The sequence below is a fragment of the Phacochoerus africanus genome, chromosome 6 (assembly GCF_016906955.1).
Source record: "Phacochoerus africanus isolate WHEZ1 chromosome 6, ROS_Pafr_v1, whole genome shotgun sequence".
Taxonomy (NCBI): Eukaryota; Metazoa; Chordata; class Mammalia; order Artiodactyla; family Suidae; genus Phacochoerus; species Phacochoerus africanus.
In genome coordinates this window covers 50,447,627-50,469,168 of record NC_062549.1, presented here as the reverse complement: position 1 = coordinate 50,469,168, position 21,542 = coordinate 50,447,627, and the positions used below count along the sequence as shown (strand labels likewise).

General features: G+C 36.7%; 1 protein-coding gene across 1 annotated transcript in view; it reads right to left on the bottom strand.

The window, feature by feature from the left end:
• The window catches only part of CNGB3 (cyclic nucleotide gated channel subunit beta 3), a 151,261-nt gene that overhangs the window by 112,479 nt on the left and 17,240 nt on the right, over positions 1-21,542 (bottom strand). The window contains exon 3 of the mRNA XM_047782944.1: positions 15,786-15,912. Coding sequence (XP_047638900.1) covers positions 15,786-15,912 — 127 coding nt within the window. The remainder of the gene's footprint in view (positions 1-15,785; positions 15,913-21,542) is intronic.

Here is a 21,542-nt window from a genome sequence, read left to right as displayed (position 1 = left end):
TTAAGCTCCAAGTGGGTGAAAGTGCAACAGCCTTGAGAGTTCTTTCATGTGGCCACCATTTGTATCTTAATCCTGGAAGCAGAACCTTTCTACAATTAGCTTTGCCCTGAATAGAAAGCTTACTGTGTCGCATAGCCTGGTGCTTTTGTTACATGGACAGATGCCTCCTGAAGTCCAGATTTTAACCATTGTTTTCCTTTCGAGTCAAAATCACGTGCAAAATTCTGGAGGTGAATACCAAGTGCAATCACCTCCTGATTACAGCGTTTTCTCCAAATCTGGCTGTCACATGAGTCATTAAAATGATTGCGGTTGAAACCAACAATTTTAGAGAGGAAATTGAGTGTATGCCTTCTACTTATATGTTTGGAATCAGTTTAAGCATGAGGGTCCAATTTTGTTTTTGACCCCAAATAGCTTAAAAGCACATTAAATTGTGAGTTTGCTGTGAGCCATAGGAAAAGACGTGGTGGTATTTTATGATAAAAATCTTGTGAACTCAGACATGTAGGTAGATCAAATATATTCATGAAAGAAGATGTGCAGTTACTAAGTGAAATTAGCTTGACAACATTTAAAATTTAAGAATTTTAAGAATGAAGTAAATATTTATGGGAAAAACATTACCTTCTCTCCAAAATTATGTAACTTGGGAATCCCATTCAATCATGCAGTCACTCATTCATTCATTTATGGTAGGTCTTTTATATGCCAGGAGTCCTCTGGGCATTGGGAATATAGAAACAAACATAATGGAAGTCCTACCCTCAAGTACCTTACTTTCTAGAAGAGAGAGACAGATGATATAGGCATTTAAAGAATATGGAATATGTCAGGTGGTAGCACAGGTGATGGCAAATGCTACCAAGAAAAACAGATCAGGGTAAAGGAGTTGGAAAAGGGTAAAGGAGTTGGAAAAGTAAAAGGAAGTGCTATTTTCTGTTGGATGGTTGGGGAAGGTCCCTCCAATAAGGTGACATTTGAGCCAAGACTGAAAGGAATGAAAGAATAAGTTATGTGGAGGTCTGAGGAAAGCCTGTTCCTGTGTGACTTGGTCAGAGTGAGTGAGTGAAAGTTGTGGCAGCTAAGGTCAGAGGACCAGTGGAGAGGGTTGGGAGGATAATATAGGGCTCCATGGGCCATTGTGAGGACATCAGCTTTCACTCAGAATGAAATGGGAAGCCATGGGAAAATCTGGAGGAGAAAGGGGTGGTTTGCATTTTAACACAATCACCCAGGCAGTTCTGTTGGACAGATTATAAGGGGGAGCAAACAGTGGGAACTAGTATGCTCCCACTGTTAGGAGGATATTTCATCAGTTAGGAGGATATTTCATCAGCTATGGAGAGATGATGTACTAGGTATTAGCAGTGGATGAGCTTTTGAGATGTGCTAAGATTCTGAATATATCCCATAGGAATGGCCAACAGAATTTGCTATTGGATGAGCTGTAATGTATGAGAGAAAGGACTAGGTGAATATTTGGCTTGAGCAAATGGAAGAATGAAGGTGCCTTATACTGAGAAGGAAATATTGTAGGAGGAACACATTTGGAAGAAATGAGGGAAATTTCTTTTGATTTTGGACATGTCTAATAACACCATAATAGAGATATTGAGTAGGCAATTGGTATTTGAAACTGAGGTTCTGGGGAGAGATCTGGACTGGAAGTATAAATTTAGGGGAGTCATTAGGGTGTCAATGTTGCTTAAAGACATAGGACCAGATACAGTCATGTAGTAAGAGAATGTAAGAAGAACAAAGGAAGGGTATGAAGATTACGCTTGGGGCTTTCCAAGTTTAAAGGTTGGGCAGCTGAGGTGGAGCCATCAATGACCAGTAAGGACAATGTCCAGTGAGGTAGGGTGACAGTCAGAGAGAGAGGCATTTGGGAAACCAAATGAAAATAATGCTTCAAAGAGGGATTGAGAGATCAATACTGCATGGCTGCTAATGGGTGGAGAAAAGCAGAACCAAGATCTGGCCACTGGCTCCAGCAGCGTAGAGGGCATCGCTGACTTTGGTAAAAGTGGAAAAAAACAATAAAAACTTTCATAAGAGTAGATATAAACTGGTGGAATGAGGGAATAAAATCTGGTTGAAACAAGTTCATTAGGACATGGGTGGATGGAGGGTAGAAAAAGTGAATATAGGTAATTGATTTGAGGAATTGCTATTGTTTATTTTTATTACTTTATTTATTTTGTCTTTTTAGGGCCACACCTGTGGCACATGGAGGTTCACAGGCTATGGGTCTAATAGGAGCTGTAGTTGCCAGCCTCTGCCATAGCCACAGCAATGCCAGATCCGAGCCGCATCTGCGACCTCTACCACATCTTATGGCAATGCCAGATCCTTAACCCACTGAACGAGGCCAGGGATTGAACCTGCAACCTTATGGTTCCTAGTCGGATTAGTTTCCTCTGTGCCACAACGGGAACTCCTGTTGCCATTGTTTAAATGTAAGAACTGCTACAACATGTTTATACATTTATAGAAATGATTCAGCAGAGATAGGAAAAATTAGACGTTGCAGGAGAGAAAGTGAACACTGCCAGAGTGACATTGTTGAGTAGGTGATGGGGGGTGGGGGGTGGTGAGCACTCCTGGAGGGGCCAGCTTTGAAAGAGAGTGTGTTCAGCCATCCATTGTAATAGGAACAAAGGCTGATTAAAAGGCTACAGACCAAGGCTCCTGTTACACATGGTGGTGGAAGCATGTGGAACTTCTCTTCTGATTGCTTCTGTTTTGTCAACTTGTCCTTTTGCTGCTTTTTCCTATTTGCAGCATTGTTTCTCTGTTGTCCGTCAATGTCTTACCATGACCAGGGCTTGGCTGGGCTCAAACAAGCCCTGTTTTTGTGAGCTGGCTACCCGAATATGGGCTCTGGTGAATACTTGCACATGAACAGTTAGAATGACATAAATCATTAGGCTAGGTAAAAGCTATTTACCTAACTGATGGTCAGCACATAAACTAGTTGTGAGACTACTTCTTGTCTCAGCAAAATTAGGGTGAACATTTATTGGTACAGGATTATTAGACATTTAAGCTCTCAGTTTTATAATTTACCATATCATATAACGAAGTGACCAGATACAATGGGATGCTGGAAGAGGGTAACAGTAAATGAAAACATTACCTTTAATATAAAGGAAAAACTAGAAATTCCAGTTGTGGCTCAGCCGTAATGAGCCCGACTAGTATTCATGAGGATGCAGTTTCAATCCCTGGCTTTGCTTAGTGGGTTAAGGATATGGGGTTGCCATGAGCTGTGGTATAGGTTGCAGACACAGCTTGGATCCCACTTTGCTTTGGCTGTGGTATGGACCGGCAGCCGTAGTTTTGATTCTACTTGTGGCCTGGGAACTTCCATATGCCACAGGTGCAGCCCTAAAAAGCAAAAACAAATGAATAAATAAATAAATAAATAAAATAAAATAAAGGAAAAACTATCATGACATTTCATGGCTAGTGAAAACAACCATATCTGAAAACTTTCCTATATTTAAAATGACAGTATTTAGGCCTTAAACTATAAGAACTCATAAAATTTTTATCAGAAAGTTAGAAAAATATGTATATGTTTCACTTTGTGATTCCCCTTCTGGAAATCTGCTTGGAATGGAATAAAATAAAAAAATAGACATAATGTCTTATTCACAAAGCAATTTTCTTCCACTGCATAAGTAAGTGCCAGACCCTGTGCTACACATTTGGGATAAGACTTTCAACCCTGCTGGCAATTGCCCTCCTCTAGCAGATGAATAATTCTTCATTACCTTTGTTGACTTGCTAAAACATTCAAGTTCCTTCCTCAGAAAGGGAGGAGAGAGTATGGGGGTGTCTGCTAAGCTTCCATTTCTCATCCTGATCCCCCAAATCAGATTACTTTTAGGTTGCTTATGGGGTTGCTCCGCTCAAATTAATTGTAAACTTTTTGCTACTTCCTGAAACTTTCTATGCTGCAAATCTCTGTGCCAGTTTTGTAATTCCCCATGGTTGAAACTTTCTCTTACTGGGTGTAAATCTCTATTTCTTTAATGACTAGGCTCTTTTGTCTGCTACTGTCACTAGGTGAGGAGGTACCTACTCCTTGGTCTCATCATGTTCTTGTCTCCTGCTAGTTCTAGGCAGACCCATAACTTTCCTCTTCCCAAGGAGATAAAGATTTAAAAAAAACCCAATGAGTCATCTAGTTATTCTCTCACATTAGGGAGCTTCCATTTTACCTATTTTAACCAGATCTTTCAGCTTCCATCAGTCAATTAACTTTCAAAGAGAATCAACAACCAAAACCTCTTTTCTTGGCTCTTGCTATTTGGATGCATATTTGGACTCTTATGAATGCATTAAAGAAACTGGCTATTAAAAACCTCTTCTTCTTATGGAAGATTGCTTATTAAATAATGTCAGATGAAAGATATCAAAAATATCCAAGATGTACTATCTAAAAAAATACTACAATATAAATACAAATCCCCAAAATAACAAAAATAATACTGAAAGGAAATGCACAAAGTTATTAATTATAACCCACAAAATAGTCTTCAGTTTCAATTCTCTCCTCTATGTGGTTTTTACATTGGGAATAGCATTAATGAATGTTTTTCCTATGGACCACATCTCTAATTTTATGAATTTAAAAAATTTTATATTTTTTAATTGAAAACTTGTTTAGAACTAGCCTACTCTTTTAAGGCAGTGGTATAAACTAGCCTATAGTTTGGACTATAGTTTTTTTTTCTATTTTTTATTTTTCTCTTAAATGGCCATACCTGTGGCATATGAATTTCCAGACTAGGGGTCGAATAAGGGCTGCAGCTGCCAGCAACTCCAGATCCAAGCCACATCTGTGATCTACACCACAGCTTGCAGCAACACCAGATCCTTAACCCACTGAGTGAAGCCAGGGATCGAACCTGAACCCTCATGGACACTATGTTGCATTCTTAACCCACTGAGCCAGAACAGGAAGTCCAGAGTCTATAGTTTAAAAGAATTTCATTTATTTTGGTGGTATTCATTTTGAGGTTTCATTGAACAAAAAAAATCAGATGCTATTGCATCACTAGACTCTTTCTCATGGCAACTCTCAGCTGAATTGGCTCTTTGTGGGAAGGAGGAACCTCTCACTCAAGTTCACTTCAAGTACCCCCTTCTCTCCTGTCTCTTACTGCTGTGCATGCTGTACTGTTTCAATACCCTGTGTGCTTTGCCTGCCTCATAGTAACCTGAATTTGCCCACTTGCATAATTTTTAAAAATTTTCAATCAATCCACCAATTATTCTCTGGTTCTTTTCTCTGTACTAAGTAAATAAGAAGACCTATTTTTTTTAAAAGTCATAATTTAGGTGCCATAAAACAATACAAAAATTGTTCCTTCTTTCTATGCTAAAAAAAAAAAAGAAGAAAAGAAAGTAGGCACAAACTCTGTCTGCTCTGGTTTTCTATGGCAACAGGCAAATGATTTGTCATCTCTCCGTGCTAAAGAGTGAAGTGATTTAAATAGGACCACAAACTGGGTCTGCAAGTTTGTTCCTCTTTCAGGGTAACTACACATATTCATAAAATTTTTGTCTTTTGTCTTCTGACATATCTAACTGCCTACTGGTAAATAACCCTTGTTGTTTCTGATAATAGACTGTTTCTTCTTGATGTGCCATGTCTGATTTTTGGCAGCAGTACTAGTGACTATGAAGAATTGAAAGCACAGACAGAGCATTAAGCAGATAATTTGCCACCTAATATACATATATATAATAAAGTATAATTACATATGTATATTTATTATGTATAATATATGCTCTTAGATACACCACTAATGATTACTTTTTTTTTTTGAGGTGAAGATAATAGACCTTTAGATTGCATCAAATTGAGTGTTAGGATCATTGTTTTACTCCTGGGATTACATGACATATTGGTTGTACTCTGTGCTATTAGTTAAGTACATTGGGCTTCTGGTATTAAATTTTGAAAAGAGGAAAATGAAATTGCAGTAGTAACATATCATAAAGATATCAACTTGGTTGAGTCATTAACAATTGTAAAGTATCTTAATGAAAAAAATTTAGATATCTGTTAATCCCCAAGAAAAATGATCGATCTTCAAGGAAAGTAGCAGTGAGAATTTTCATATCTGCATAATTTGCAGATTTTTTCTTTTTGTCTTATACTTTTTTTCATAATATGACGTTTTTAATATAGTGAAATGTGTTAAGCTCTTCTTTTTTGCTTCTGAATTTTGAATTTTGGGATTAATGTACCTTTATAGGTTTTGGAGGAATTGGCACTTTTTTTGGATTTCACTATTTTACATTTAACTGTGACTCACTGGGAATTATCCTCATGTGCTACATAAGGGACAGATCCAATTTTACTTTTTATATGGCTACCACTGATTTAAATCTACCTTTCTTGATGCCAAATTTATCATACATTTTTATATGAAATTACACATTTCTGTATTCTCTATTCTATTGGTTTATCTGTTCATGTGTCAATATCACATTTTTTTTTAAATTATAGAAGTTTTAAATAGGTTTTAGTATCTGGTAGGACCAACGCCACCTCCATTACTCTTTTTTTTTTAAAAAAACTTTTATTATAGTTGATTTACCATATTCCGTCATTATCTGCAGTACCGCAAGTGACCCAGTTATACAAATATATACAAAATATATATTAGGGTTTTCCTTGTTATTTTTGCTTGTTTGTTCTTCCAAGAAACTTTATAATCAACTTTTCTAATTAAAAACGGGAAAAGGAAAGAAAAATTCAAAATAGACAAGAAAAAACCATAACCTGATAGAATTTTTAACATTCTACAAGTTTGATGTGCAATATTTTCATTGGTTCCTTTCTGAATATTTTCTTATTTCACTCATGATTTCTTTGTTGACCCAAGGGCCACTTAAACACTTGTTTTAAATTTTAATTATAAAAGATTTTTCTTCAAAATTTTAGCTTTTAAAAAATTAACTTTTTTCTTTTTTTTGGTCTTTTTTAGGGCTGCACCCACATCATATGGAGGTTGCCAGGCTAGGGGTCTAATTGGAGCTACAGCTGCCAGCCTATGCCATAGCCACAACAACGCCAGATCCGAGCTGTGTCTGCGACCTACACCACAGCTCACCACAATGTCAGATCCTTAACCCACTGAGCAACACCAGGAATCGAACCCGCAACCTCATGGTTCCTAGTTGGATTCGTTTCCACTGTGCCAGGATGGGAACTCCTAAAAAATTAACTTCTAAGACCTACTTCAGGTTTCAGCTTGTGAAATAGTCATTTCTAGTGAAATGGTTTTCTGCCCTGGAAGGAACTTAGAATCACCTGAGGAGGTTTTCAGACACGCTAATGCCTAGAACCCACTCCAAACGAATGAAATCATGGGGGTAGAGCCCAAAATTTTGTATTTCTTTCTTTTTTTCTTTTCTTTTTTTTTTAGGGCTGCATCTTTGGCATGTGGAAATTCTCAGGCTAGAGGTCAAATCAGAGCTGAACCTGCCAGCCTAGACCACAGCCACAACAACTCCAGATCCGAGCTGCATCTGCAACCTACACTGCAGGTCACAGCAATGCCAGATCCTTAACCCACTGAGCAAGGCTGGGGATTGAACCTGCAACCCAATGGACAATAGTCGGGTTCATTACCACTGAACCACAATGGGAACTCCAAACATTTGTATTTGTAAAGAGCTCCTGGAAGGTTTTACGGTGTGCCTTGACATAGTATATCATGAAATTTTGTAATGTTCTATGTAGGCTTGAAATAACTGCTTATTCTTCAGTTTATGGACATAAAGTTTCTCTAACTGTCCTTTAGATTTAATTTCTTAATTGTGTTGTTCAAATGTGCTATATCATTAGTGACTTTTCTATTAATAAATAAAAACAAGAATTTTAAAGCCACCCACTCCAGGAGAATGGAATCATCAATTTCATTTTGTAATTGATAGAATTACTTCTTATCTCCCATCTTATAGTATTAGAATCATGTAAGTTTAGTGTAAGGAGGCTAAATACTCTGTTTTAATTAAATTAATTTTTTTCAAATATATTTTAACATGCATGTTTAATTAAGAAGTTCTAAAGTTCATCAAATTCTTAATTCTTTTGTATGCCAATTACTCCCATATAGAGGGAGTAGTTTTCTTCCATCTCACTTTTTTACCTTCAACTTAGACATTTCTGGAATTATTTCAAGGTGTCATGTTTATTTCTAATTTATCCACATGCTGCCATTTTCCTCACTCACTTCTTGAATCTGTGCTGGAGTGTCTACTTGCAATCAGTGGCTTTTCTTTTCTTTTTTATACTCTCCCATGTTATCGCAGTGGCTGAAAGCCTGAGAACCTTATTTTTAAGAATCACTTGACAGGAGGGTTCTGATTTAGAGTCCACCAATGAGCGAGGTGTAGGAGGTTTGGAAGTTGAAAGGAAGGCACAATTCAGTTGTCATCTGAAAGAAGCCCAGGGAATATTTCCTCAGAATCAGCACCAGCTTCTTGAACCTTCTTCAGACTCTATATTCTACTGCTCATCTCTAGCTTTGGAATGAAGGTGCAACTGTGGCTTTGGCAGTTACTTTCTGTACTTTCTTAATTTCCAGGTTGCAATCTCCACCCTTGAACTTTGCTCTCCTACATCTTACAACAATTTTTAAACTACCAAATTCCTTGTATTTAATTACTTCTTCAAATATTTAGAACAAGTTCTTTTTCCTAACTCGTCCCTGACTACCCCATTTTGAATATTTCCTCCTTAGATAATTTTTCTTTTCAGATGTATACATGAAAAAAATTCTAAGTTCCTATCATTTTTGCTTGCCAGAAAATATTTATATTTTACCCTAATTTTTGGATAATAATTTCACCAGGTATAGAGCCCTAGGGTGACTATTACTTTTAGAATATTGATAATGCCATTCTACTCTCTACTGGTTCCCATTGCTATTACTGAGAAGTCAGATATTAGTTCCTTCCCTTCCTATTTTATGTAGTCTGTATTTTCTTTCTGGCTAATTTAAAAATCCTTTTCTTTTGTCTTTTCTATTTTTAAGTTTCACTGGACTATATTCAGTGTTAATTTATTACATTTGCATTTATTCGGCTTATTGAATTTAAGGATTACTATCATCAATTGTATTTTCTCTTTGAATATTGATTTATTTTATTTTTTATCTTTTTCTAGAATTCTGATTCTATGCATTTTGTACTTTTTCATACTTTCCTCCATGCTTCTTAATTTGGGGTCACTCTCATATTATCCATTTTTTTTCTTTAAGGTGGAAGTTTGAGTGATTTCTTCAGATCTTTCACTCATTTTACTAACTCTTTGTTTAATCTTCTGTGAGGCTCACTGACTTACTAATTTTAGAGACTGTGTTTTTCATTTCAAGTTAACTTGCAAAGATGCCTTGTCCCTTCTGACAATGTCTTTTTCCTTTGTCTTATTTTCAATCTTCTCTTTTGTTTCTCTTAATATAAATAACATTACTTTGTATACTGTTTTTGATAATTTCATCATCTGTAGGTATTAAGTGTCTGATTCTGCAGTTTGTTTTTTCTGTTGTCTTGATCACAGTGATTTATTTCCTAATGTTTTTAGTAATTTTTGGCTTTGAGTTCATGTTCATTGAAACTTTACCCATAGGGATATTTTGAGATTTGGCTTTATTATTATTATTATCATTTTACAGTTGTACTTATGGCATATGGAAGTTCCCAGGCTAGGTTGAATAGGAGCTTCAACTGAAGCCTACAGTGAGATCTGGTCTTAAAGTTTGTCTTCTTCTAGATTGTGTTGGATTTTTGGCAGATGTCTGGGCCCTCAACCTCAATAATTCCAAATATATTTTTTTCAGAACACAGATATCTTAAGAATTTGTGCTCCATATCTATTCTAGGATGGACTTATGGCTAAGAATTTTCTTCCTCTTCTTTCCCTTCTCTTTCATCTCCTTCCCTCCCCTCTCCTTTCTCTTCTCCTCCCCATCCAATGACCCCAATTTTAAATTTCTTTCCCTTTTTTCCTGCTCAGAGCTAGGACAAAGACAAATATTACACATACTCTTTCTCTCTGAGGAATAGTTTACCTACCAGTGAGTTATCCTTTAGAATCCTAGTTTTATAAAAGAATCTCCAACCTGTTCTTGCATCTAGTTTAATCCCAGGTTTTGTTTCACGAGTGACATATTTCAACTCAAATCTAGGCTGGAAAAACTTCTCAGAGCACACAACAGTTCTTAAAACTTTCTATCCATAGAATTTATTTATCACTAGCTCAGACTACATTCAAATAGAGGTTTTATATTCTACCTAGTATTTGTAATTGCATTCTCCCCAAGGAATTTTCTACAAATGTTTAGTGTGTTATAGTGCCAGAAATATAAGTCAGCAATCATTACTAAAGATGAATTGCCAAGCTGTTGTAAAAAGTGTTTGCTGTGCTTAATTATAAAAGTATTGCTAATCACAGGAAAATTTTAATTTTAATTCGAGGCTAAAAGTAATAGTGCATTGTTTTTATTATGCATCCCACAAATTTGGCAAATGTGTAGCTAACTTATTTTTGACAAGCTTATAAATTGTTGAAGTATAAGTTGTATTTTATTTTTGTAAACTTGATAGGTGACATTCCTTTTCTATTTCAACTCTAAAGCCACATGGATTTTTAAGCATCTTTACTGCAGCGATTCTTGCTTTTTCTAGCTACGAGGCAATAAACGTCAGTGTTTATAAGTGCTGATAAGATTCTGAATTCTATTCTGCTCTCATTGTTCCTGCTGTGAAATGATTGCCTATTTTAAAACCACCCAAATAGAGACTGATTGCTATTATGAACAAAGAAGACTATTCATAGAAATAACCTTCCTTCTCGGCATTATGGGTAGCAATGGTGATGAAAAGCCATATACTGTACTATAAAAGTCAGTCTTGCGGTGCACCCCAGTCATGGGCATTGAATGTTTCAGTCACTTGCTTGTTCATCATTTAACCACTTAACCTATCAGGCATTCAACTCTGCCTTCTTTTCAGACATAGCTATTTGACATTTCCAGGCAAAACACATATTTTGCTTGCTATTCATTAGTGTCCATCAAAATACACTTTTTTATATTAAAAAATAAGAATGTGCTGAGATGGAATGCCAGAAACAGGTTGTTTTTCTCGGTAATGGACAAATGGCATCAATGGCACTTTCCAGGGGTGAACACCATGTCTTTCAGAAGCTAAATGACTCATCTGACAAGATAATGAAATTGGTTGCTTTTTTCTGGGAAGATTTGGAAAGAATATTTTTCCCCTGGATAAACAATTTAGAAAATGTTCTGAAAGGACATATAAAAGAAAAAAAATAAAGCTAGTTTAATAGAAAAAGATTCCAGTCAGAAATTTGGACATGTAATACTTGTATATCTTAAAAAAGAACTCTCCTCCTAGGCTGATATGTATTTGAGATAAGTGTTATTACTGTGGCTGGAAAATTAATTTTAGGGTCTATTTAGAATATTTAGAGTTGGATGAAAAAAATTACAGAAGTGATTTTTGTTTTATGAAATTCACATCTTTATAATCATAATGTAAACTTTACCCACCTCTTCTTTTTGTGTTTCTGTTAAAGATCTAAATAGACCTAATATGTGAATTTTGGCTTAAGCATCCATACTCTTTTATCCTAACAAAACAATACTTGAGACAAGGGATTGTTTTATAAACAAGCTATCCAACTTTGTAAACAGTTAACAGTAGAATTTCTGTTCTGTGGCAAGATGAAGATGGTTATTGTTATGTATGCCCGAGGGTACTGAGGCTCCGTGTTAGAGTTTTGGGTAAGGCTGGGCTGGGTGATATCCTACTTAGATTGGGCTGCTGTAGCAAATACAATGAACTGGTGGTATATAAACAACAGAAATTCATTTCTCTCAGTTCTGGAGGGTCTCTGGAAGTCTGAGATCACAGTGGCAGCATAGTCGGGTTCTGGTGAGGGCCCTCTTCTGGTTTGTAGGATTCTCATTGTATCCTCATGTGGTGAAAAGAGGGCAAGAGAGCAAGAGAGCTCTCTAGGGTAGACTTCTACCTTTAAGAAGGGCACTAACTCCACTCAGGAGGGGTCCATCTTAATGTCCTAAATTACCTCCTAAAGGACCCGTCTCCTAGTGCTGTCACATTGAGGGTCAGAGCTTCCACATATGGATTTTGAGGGAACAAAAACACTCAATCCATTGCAGGGGAGATGGGAGGACTATGTGAAATGGTGAGAAAAGACTGTATTTTAGCAACAGAAAAAGAAGAGCTCGTACAGTTTGAATCCCCTTACATGAGTAATGGAAATGGTGTGATGGTTATTTTTTTGTGTCAGCTTGACTGGGGCATGGGGCCCCCAGCTATTTGGTCAAACATTTTTCTGGGTATGTCTGTGAGGATGGTTTTGGGCGACATAAACATCTGAATCTGCAGACTGAGCAACACAGATTGCCCTCCCTAATGTAAGTGGCCCTTATCCAAACAGTTGAAGGCCAATCTGTAGAAAACAAAAAGGCTGACGCTTCAATGAGTGAGAGGGAATTCCTCCCGCCTGACTGGGCTGGGACATGATCTCTAGCTGCCTTCAGACTCTAATGGAAATATTGGCTCTCCTTGGATCTTGAACGTGCCAGCTTTTGAACTGGGATGACTCTATCAGTCCTCCTGTTTTTGAGACTTTCAGACTCAGACTGGAACTGTAATTGGCTCTCATGGGTCTCTAGCTCACCAACTAAAGATCTTGAGACTTCTCAACCTCCATAATCTTGTGAGCCAATTCTTTATAATAAACCTCTTTGTGTATACATATACATACGTGTATACATATATATACACGTATGTATATGTATATGTATGTATATGTATATATGTATACAATCTTGTTAAAAAATATATCCTGTTGTCATATCTATATCTATATCCATATCCTGTTGCTTCTCTTGGTATCTACCTCTATCTTATGCTGAATGTGACAGAAACTAAAGGTATAATCAATAATATCACACTGAACTTCATGCACAGAGACAGCAAAATCCACCACATGCCTTCTCCCAAATGCTCATGGATCAGCCTAGAAACATAATTCCTATTCAACCTAGGGCTTAGGCCAAAGGATAATGTAAACAAACTTAAAATGAAAAAAGAAAACTTTTAAATTTTATTTGTTAATAATCTGACTTTTTTAAATTCAAAAGTTGAGGTAAGAATCAGTCACTCACTCAGCATCTATATTTAGTGCCTGCAATCAATCAAATCCTTGGTTCAAGGAGAAAAAGCTTTTTAAAGCCTGGCCTTGCTCACTATTAAAGTTGTCAATTTTTAGTGACTGCAGATACCAAAATCATTTTTACTCAATGAGAGGATTATGAAATAACACTTTTATTTTTATTTATTTTTTTGTCTTTTTGCTATTTCTTGGGCCGCTACCGCGGCATATGGAGGTTCCCAGGCTAGGGGTTGAATCGAAGCTGTAGCCACCAGCCTTCGCCAGAGCCACAGCAACACGGGATCCGAGCCGCATCTGCAACCTACACCACAGCTCACAGCAACGCTGGATCGTTAACCCACTGAGCAAGGGCAGGGACCGAACCCACAACCTCATGGTTCCTAGTCGGATTCGTTAACCACTGCGCCACGACAGGAACTCCGAAATAGCACTTTTAATAGCAAGTTACTTCATTATTGATATTTTCTAGTTATGTCTAAAAACTATTTTCTAGGATTCTAGATGTGGTACCAGTGATGTCCATGAAATCAAAGTAGGAAGGCTTTGGTAAGTCTGATGTGGAACATTACGATTCCCAGTCATTAGTCAAAAGTGACACTGGAAATTTCAGTGACCATTTTATCTTTTATTTTTAAATGTTTTTGGCTGAATCTGTGGCATGTGGAAGTTTCCTGGGTCAGGGATCAAACCTGCACCACTGCAGTAACCAGAGCCACAGCAGTAACAAAGACAGATCCTTAATCCACTGAACCACAAAGGAACACCTCAGTGGCCCTTTTATGTTGCCCCTTGAATGCGGCTGTTACTGTCTCAATCCTGAGGAGAAGTTGGCCAGCCATAAAGCAAGAGCTTGAAACTAACTTGAGTCTACTCAGCATGTCAATAATTTTCAAGTGCCTTTGCTGCCTATATTACAAAAAAGTAATGGGTTATTCCAGAGAATAATCAATTGCAGAGTACAAGAGTCTGAAATACAACTGATGTGATGGGACAGAGAGAGGAAGGTAGGTGAGTTGTGTGCCAGGACAGGACAAGTTAAAAACAGGTGGGAGACAGATAAAGCCATGCCAAGGAGTTTGGTGTTATTGAGATATGACCCACTTTCTGGGTAATTGAAATGTTTCCATTTTCATATTTCAGAAGAGTGAAAGTACTATACTGGGTTAACAAGTATACATCTCTAAAAATGTCAGTTATGGCTTCTACTTCAGCTCTTTGAAAACCTACCTATCACTCTAGTTATTACCAAAAATTAAATATACTAAAATAAGTGCTAGAAAGAGAGATCAGAAAATGTTCAGCTGTTGATTAAGAGTGAGTGTATTGGCAGAAGGGAGGAAAAAATTCCTCTCAGGGATTCGTCTTTTGCAGAGCTGACCTTATGACTATAGGCAAACTAATTAACCTCTTTGTGCCTTTGCTTCTTATCTGTGGAGTAATGATAACAATGACTCACTAATGGGACTGTAAATCATCTGTAAACACCAACAGTTATAGAAATAACATCCATAATCACCCTAGTTGTAAGTGTCTAATCTTGACTTCAGAGTTTAAGTATCTTTTCTCTGCCTAAATAATATGTCAGGCTTAATTTTTGTCAAATTGTCTTTTTTTGTGTGTGCGTAGTAGAGTGAGCTTGTGTTTGTTTTCATATACAATCAAATGTGTGCTTATTGAAAATGCACTCTTTCTGATGCCTATTGTTTAATCTAATACACCAGGCCCTAAATTATTATGGTAACACCTATTGGCAGCATGTAGTATAGCTGCTGAGAGAACAATGGGGATGGGGAGTTGGGAGGGAATAAGTGCTTTTATACATTTTATAAATGACAACTCTTCTTGCTTGTTGAATAAGAAAGGTGTGCTTATTAACTCCAGTCAAGCAATTCAAATTGGACTTGAGGACACATAATAACTTGCCAAGAAGTGTCAAAATAAATGGGCTCCTAGTTGGGTTTTATTGTGGATTCACTGATTCCCACTGAAATTGCCATCTCCTTTGGATATTTCCAGTAATTTTGTAAGAGTTATTTATATAGCTGTATTCCTTCAGTGGCATAAAGATGATCTGTTTCTATTATTCTTGGTTATCATACCACACTTTCTTTAGCACATGAAAGGAAATAATAATCAATCTTCTGGAACAATAAACTATTTACAGAATTGGAAAAGCTATTTCTTGGTGAATTCAGAGAAAAATCTTACATTCTTTTTGATTCTTTTTTAAAAAATTCATGTCTAGTAAATGCGCAGGTTGTTTCAAGATGCTATTAATGACTGGGACATGTGACTGCAGTGTTTTTGTTTCTGTGCTTCAGCTTATGGCCAAGCTGCCTAGAATCCTGGTTAGTGGCCCTGACAGGCTGGTAAGGAACAGTGAACTAGACAGAAACAACTTTTTAGTTCTGGCCCAGTTCCCTTATGTTATGTGATGATTGCAGTTCTCTTGACCTTTGCTCAGCTAAAATGGGGGATAGCTGAGTTTTTCAGTGCAGCATTATGTATTTTATTGAACTCTCACCTGACCAGGCCTTCTTTCTCAGTCCCCACTTCCTTCTGCTCTGGCTTTGTTCCTGCTGATTCTGCAAGATTTTGAGAGTCAGGGTTTGTGGTCTGATCTCTGAGCGCATTTTTCTCGGAGATTTTATCTATGGAAAGGAAATAACATATAGATAGAAGAATATATGCCACTATTAGTACAACTATATTGGACAACATAAGTAACAGAGATGCTTCTTGTTTTTCCAGAAGTGTCTTCCCAGAAACACCTCCCCTAGGGGTTCTGCTAAATAAACTAGGACCTTGTGCAGGAGTTAACCTGCAGACAGCTACAGACTGATGAAAATGTAGACTTAAATTTAGTGTATTATGGTACAAAAAATTCACATTGTATATTTCTTTTTGATATTAGCAAAGCAGAAATTAAGAATTATTGTTCAAAAGGCATTTTCATTTCTGATAAATTATTCATAATTTATAGCTGAAGTTGATTACATCATAAAATTAAAAAAATAGGTAGAAATGATATCATTGACATAATTTTAGAATTTTACCTTCTAATTTTTTTTGATAAAAATTTTTAGTTTTGGTTCGATCGTCTTTACCTATGACCTCTTTTCTGAAGAAGCAATGAAAACTAATATGTACTAGCTTCATTTTCATCCCAAAATTAAATTTTTCTTCAAGCCTACAAATACGATTTCCAATTATTATAGTTTAAATGGTAATTTACCCAGAGAATAATCAATTCACTGGTAAATATTTGTATTTTCATAAAGATTTTAATGAAAGTAAATTACTTAATATAAAAAGAAAATATAGAGGGAGCAAAGGAATACAATAAACACAATTTAATTCACTCTCCACTGTTTCTAATTTATTTTTAATTGGATGTACTATACTTAGAAATTGAAACCAAGGCCCAAATAATAATTCTTATTTCACTGTAATACATTATAGTTTGAAAAACTTATGCTAACACAGTATTGAAAACCTGGATTTGCAAAACTGATGAGTCAGGAGATGATCACTTACTTTACAAAATTTATCAACATCCAAATACTTTAATAAGAAAATTCTGTGATCCATCTAAAAATGTTTCTATGTACTAAACTTTTCAGGAACTTGTTTCAAGAATAAAGGAGATCATAAAGTTGAGTCACTATGAAAAAGAAAGCTTAAACCCCTGGGTTTCCCAAGATGGTTTTCTTCATTATGCATCTCCTATCTACCTTTATTTTGGAATTATGAAGTAATTTTGGATGGAAAATAAGAAACACACACTTTCCATATGTCATTTTGCATGAAGAGGTTTTTGATATAAATAAGAGAAAAATATATTTTTCCCTATGTACTTAGGTCAAGCCATATTTTTGCATTTTTAAAATCCAAACTCTTCAAAAAATCATTTTTTTTTCATATCCCTGACACTGTGCCATGTATTTCTGCCTAAGAAAATGTTAGCCAAATCTTTTTCCTCTATCTACAAATACAGAGGACAATTGCTGTAAAATATTTTAAAACAGAGTTCTTAACCTCTGGCCATGGGTATTTAGTACTTTCATGGATTTTGAACCCTTGAGACTGTATGTTGTATATGAATTTTTTACATGGAGAGGATCTGGGGTTAACATGAGCTTCTCAAGGAAGTCTGGATCAAAAAAAGGGCTGTGAATCCCTTTGTGCTTGTGCATGTTTCCAGGAACACATGTCCCCAAAAGAATATTAGGATACAAATAAAAATGACAAATGAGTAAAAGAATTGAGAAAAAAACCCATCCTGAATATAAAATAGGAGAATCTGTAAAACAGAGTATTCCTTAAGAGGCTTTTAGGGACTGTTTCTTATAGAGGCACATGAGTATAAGCTATAGCATAGTCTTCCATCACTCATTCAAGCCAAAGCAGATGTGTTACATTTGCAGTGTTATTTTTCTGCTAGTACGAATGTCATGACTAAATGCTCTGCAATAGTTCTTTTCTTCCTTTCCAATAAAGAATTTTTGCTTATTTTCATAACATTTGGATTAAACTAACTCTAAGTAGATCTTCATACTTACCAGGTCTCCTCTAGACATTATACAGCCCTTCTAAGATGATTCCACCTCTATTAAGACAAATCTAGGTGATTTAGAAATTAATTAACAGTGTAATTTGCTTTGTGGATAAGCATTTTAATTACAAAATAAATCCTTAATCATAGCTTGTTGATGATGAAGATGAGAAACCAGTTATTTCCCATTCTTGGATTCAATGCAGACATACTCATGAGGGCTTAAAACAAAAGCATCTCCATTAATTATAGTCAGTGTGGGCATCTTTTTTTTTTTTTTTTTTAAATCCATGCAGAATGTTATTTGTTTGTGGGAACAGATGGTCAGATTGGTTGCACCATCCTCATCATGAAAGAGATCTACAATACATGGCCAATCTTGCTTTGGCATCTGGGTAAAGTTTTGTGAACTGTGCATTATACTTCTTCCCAGCTTCACACAGGGACAGCGGATTTCCTCTTTTGTACCTCCCCAATGAATAGAGTAAGTCTTTCTGCCAACTGTGCTCTTTGCATGTAGTGTAGCAACCGCCAGATCTCATTAGTACGCTGGGTCAAATTCTGCCCTGGAATATGTGCCCCTGGCAGATATCAAAGCGTTCTGATATGGTTGCTTTTATTGAATGTGCAAGAGTGAGAATTGAGTTTGCTCCCCACACACCTGGCTTATTCTGTCTCCAGTCTGGCAGCATCTCATTCTGGGCTTCTGTAATATACTTCCAAACAGTTTGACCTCCGTGTAGCAGGGCATGGTGGAGCCCTGCACAGGTGTTAAACACCTGCTTCCCTTTCCAAGAGAAGACATAATGATGCAGAAAGCCAGTAACCGTCCACATTTTATCAGTGGCACTAAATAATTGCTGGAAAAGGAGGGATTCAAAGAAAGAACCTAATTTGGAAATAAGGTTGTTAATGAGTAATTGGCTAAATTGGCTCTTTTTTTGATGATTATAAAAAGGAGACGTGAAAATGCTTTCCTTGGTTGGAATATTTGATGCAGATGATGATACCACTTAGTTAAGTTTCTAGCTCTTTTTTTTTTGCCCCCCCGCTTTGTGGAAGTTCCTGGGCAAGGAATACAACCCACCCATGCCACAGCAGTGACCCGAGCCGCTGCAGTAGCAATACCATATCCTTAACCTGTTGCACCACATAGAATTACAACTCTTAAAACACCAAATATATTGTGGGATCTGTCTCAAACGTGAATTCCCTTTTATTAGATACAAAGAGTATCTGAGTGTTAGATGTTAGATGAATTAATAAGGTCTAAATCTGAGGACTTTGATTAGATTCATAAATGGTACTATTATTTTCATCTTAATGAATGAACATTTGGAGTTATAATAATAACACAGTTTTAAGAAATGTATGATTAGTGATTATTTTCTGTCACCCGAGATTATATTTTTGACTCAGCTTATGGTTAATTTTGTAGTTGACAGACTACAAAATTGTTCTTAGAATAATCATAACACTTTTATCACACTTGAAATTTGAAATTTTATTACATCTGTGTAGATTGAAAAATGACATTGAGGAAGTTGACAAATATTATAGCAATGAATATAGAATGGGATCTGATGGAGTGCCCTAAAATTTCACAGAATAAAAGCATGGAGTACTTTATATTAAGAAGTGCTCATGCAATCTATAAAAATATAGAGGGAAGGAATCACAGTAGATGAGAATTATGGAAACCATCCTATAAGAGGAATGGCTAAGGAACTTACATTCTTCAGCTAAAGTATCAAAGACTAACTAGCAACCTAGCAGTTATTTCAAATTCTTTGAAGGGCTGTTTTATAGAAAAAAATAGGTTTATTTCATACATTGCAGAAGGCAAGAGAGGGATCCATCAATGGGATTTAAAAAGAAGCAAACAAACCAAATCCCAAATATTCTAACAACTAAACTTGTCTAACAGCAAAACATACAGCTTTGTGAGGCAGTGAAAGCCCCCTTGCTGGAGGGGTGCAGCAAAGGTAAGATCAAGTTCTTCAGTCGGGTCAGAGGTTAGAGTTCCTCTAGGCAGATTTAACATTCTAAAAAGTCCTGAGGGACTTTTACATTTGGGCATGTTTTTGCTTTAAGATACATCATCACAAATAAAGAAATGAATAAAAGCAAATAAAAGAATAAAGATCCATCAAAGGAAGCTTTGGTACTGTGTCAAGATCAAGGAATCCTGTCCTCTCTTAATGTCATGCTTGGTTTCAGGGACTTTTTTGTTGGGATTAATTCATCTAGAAAACACATTTTACATGCAGGTATTAAGGGATGTGGTGAGTTAGTGGTGCTGAGTACCGAATAGAGAGCTCTAATCCTTACATCACTAATTCTCTGGGTGACTCTGGCTAAGTCGCTTTTCTATAACAGTTTCCTCATCCATAAAATGAGAAATACTTTTGTCATGGGGATTTCTGTGAGGATTAGATAAAGACTCCATTTGAGAAAAATGCAGTATAAACACAAAGTGTTCCACCAGTCAGACTGGGGTAAATTTAAATTGTCTTTTTTTTTTTTTAAATATACATTAACTCTTTCATGTCTGCACAGCCCTGATGTATGTGGAACATGCACGAGTTTCTATTTACTTAAAGGGGTTGCAGGGATCAGGAAATCAGAATGTAATTTCCTACAAATCAGTTATATTCTTTAGCAGAAATAAGCCTAAAAACATTAAGTTTGATGTAATTAAATTATGCAAATGTATTTAAATCATGAAAAATACAAGAAATATGGATTTCTATCCCCCCAAAAAAAGAAAAATAAGAAAAAGCGGAAACATCCATCCTATCCACATTGGTTAGAGTCTCAAGATTTTAGTTAAAAAAAAATAGGTGGAGGTGTTCCTGTTGTGGCTCAGTGGTAATGAATCTGACAAGGAACCATGAGGTTGTGGATTTGATCCCTGGCCTTGCGCAGTGGGTTAAGGATGCGGTGTTGTCTGAGCTGTGGTGTAGGTTGCAGACGTGGCTCGGATCCCACGTTGCTGTGGCTCTGGTGTAGGCTGGTGGCTACAGCTCTGTTTAGATCCCTAGCCTGGGAACCTCCATATGCTGCAGGTGCAGCCCTAAAAAGACAAAAAAAAAAAAAAGGTGTAAATTGAAAGTTCCTGCTGTGACTCAGTAGGTTAAGGACTCAATGTAGTCTCCATGAGGATGCAGGTTCAATCTCTGGCCTTCCTCAGTGGGTTAAAAGTCCAGTGTTGCCACAAGCTGTGGCGTAGGTCTCAGATGTGGCTCAAATGCTGTTGCTGTTGCTGTGACTGTGGTGTAGGCCAGCAGCTGCAGTTCTGATTCAATCCTTAGACTGGGCAATTCCTATGCAACAGCTGTGGCCATAAAAACAAAACAAAAAAATGTCCCAAACTAAGGAATTTTTTGAATCTGGTCTTCTCTGTGCTATTTAAAACAGTGTGTGATTTCTCTGTCTACTTTCTCCTTTTAGCTGCTACAGCTCCCTCCACCTCTGCTGTCTCAACATGCAGGGATGGTGCCTGACTGCGCACAGCTGGACACTGACGTGAAGGAGGTAGCCATCCACAGCTGGCTGGTGACATGTGGTGGTGTGCAATGGAAACAAAGGTTGTATCTAAGTTAGGCAGACTGCACTCTCTGGAATGTGGACTGGGCAATGGGTAGCTGGGAGTGAAAGCCATCCAGAGTAGCTATGCAGAGAGGTAACAGCAGTCTTGATAAATGAAGCCGTATTGACTATGGG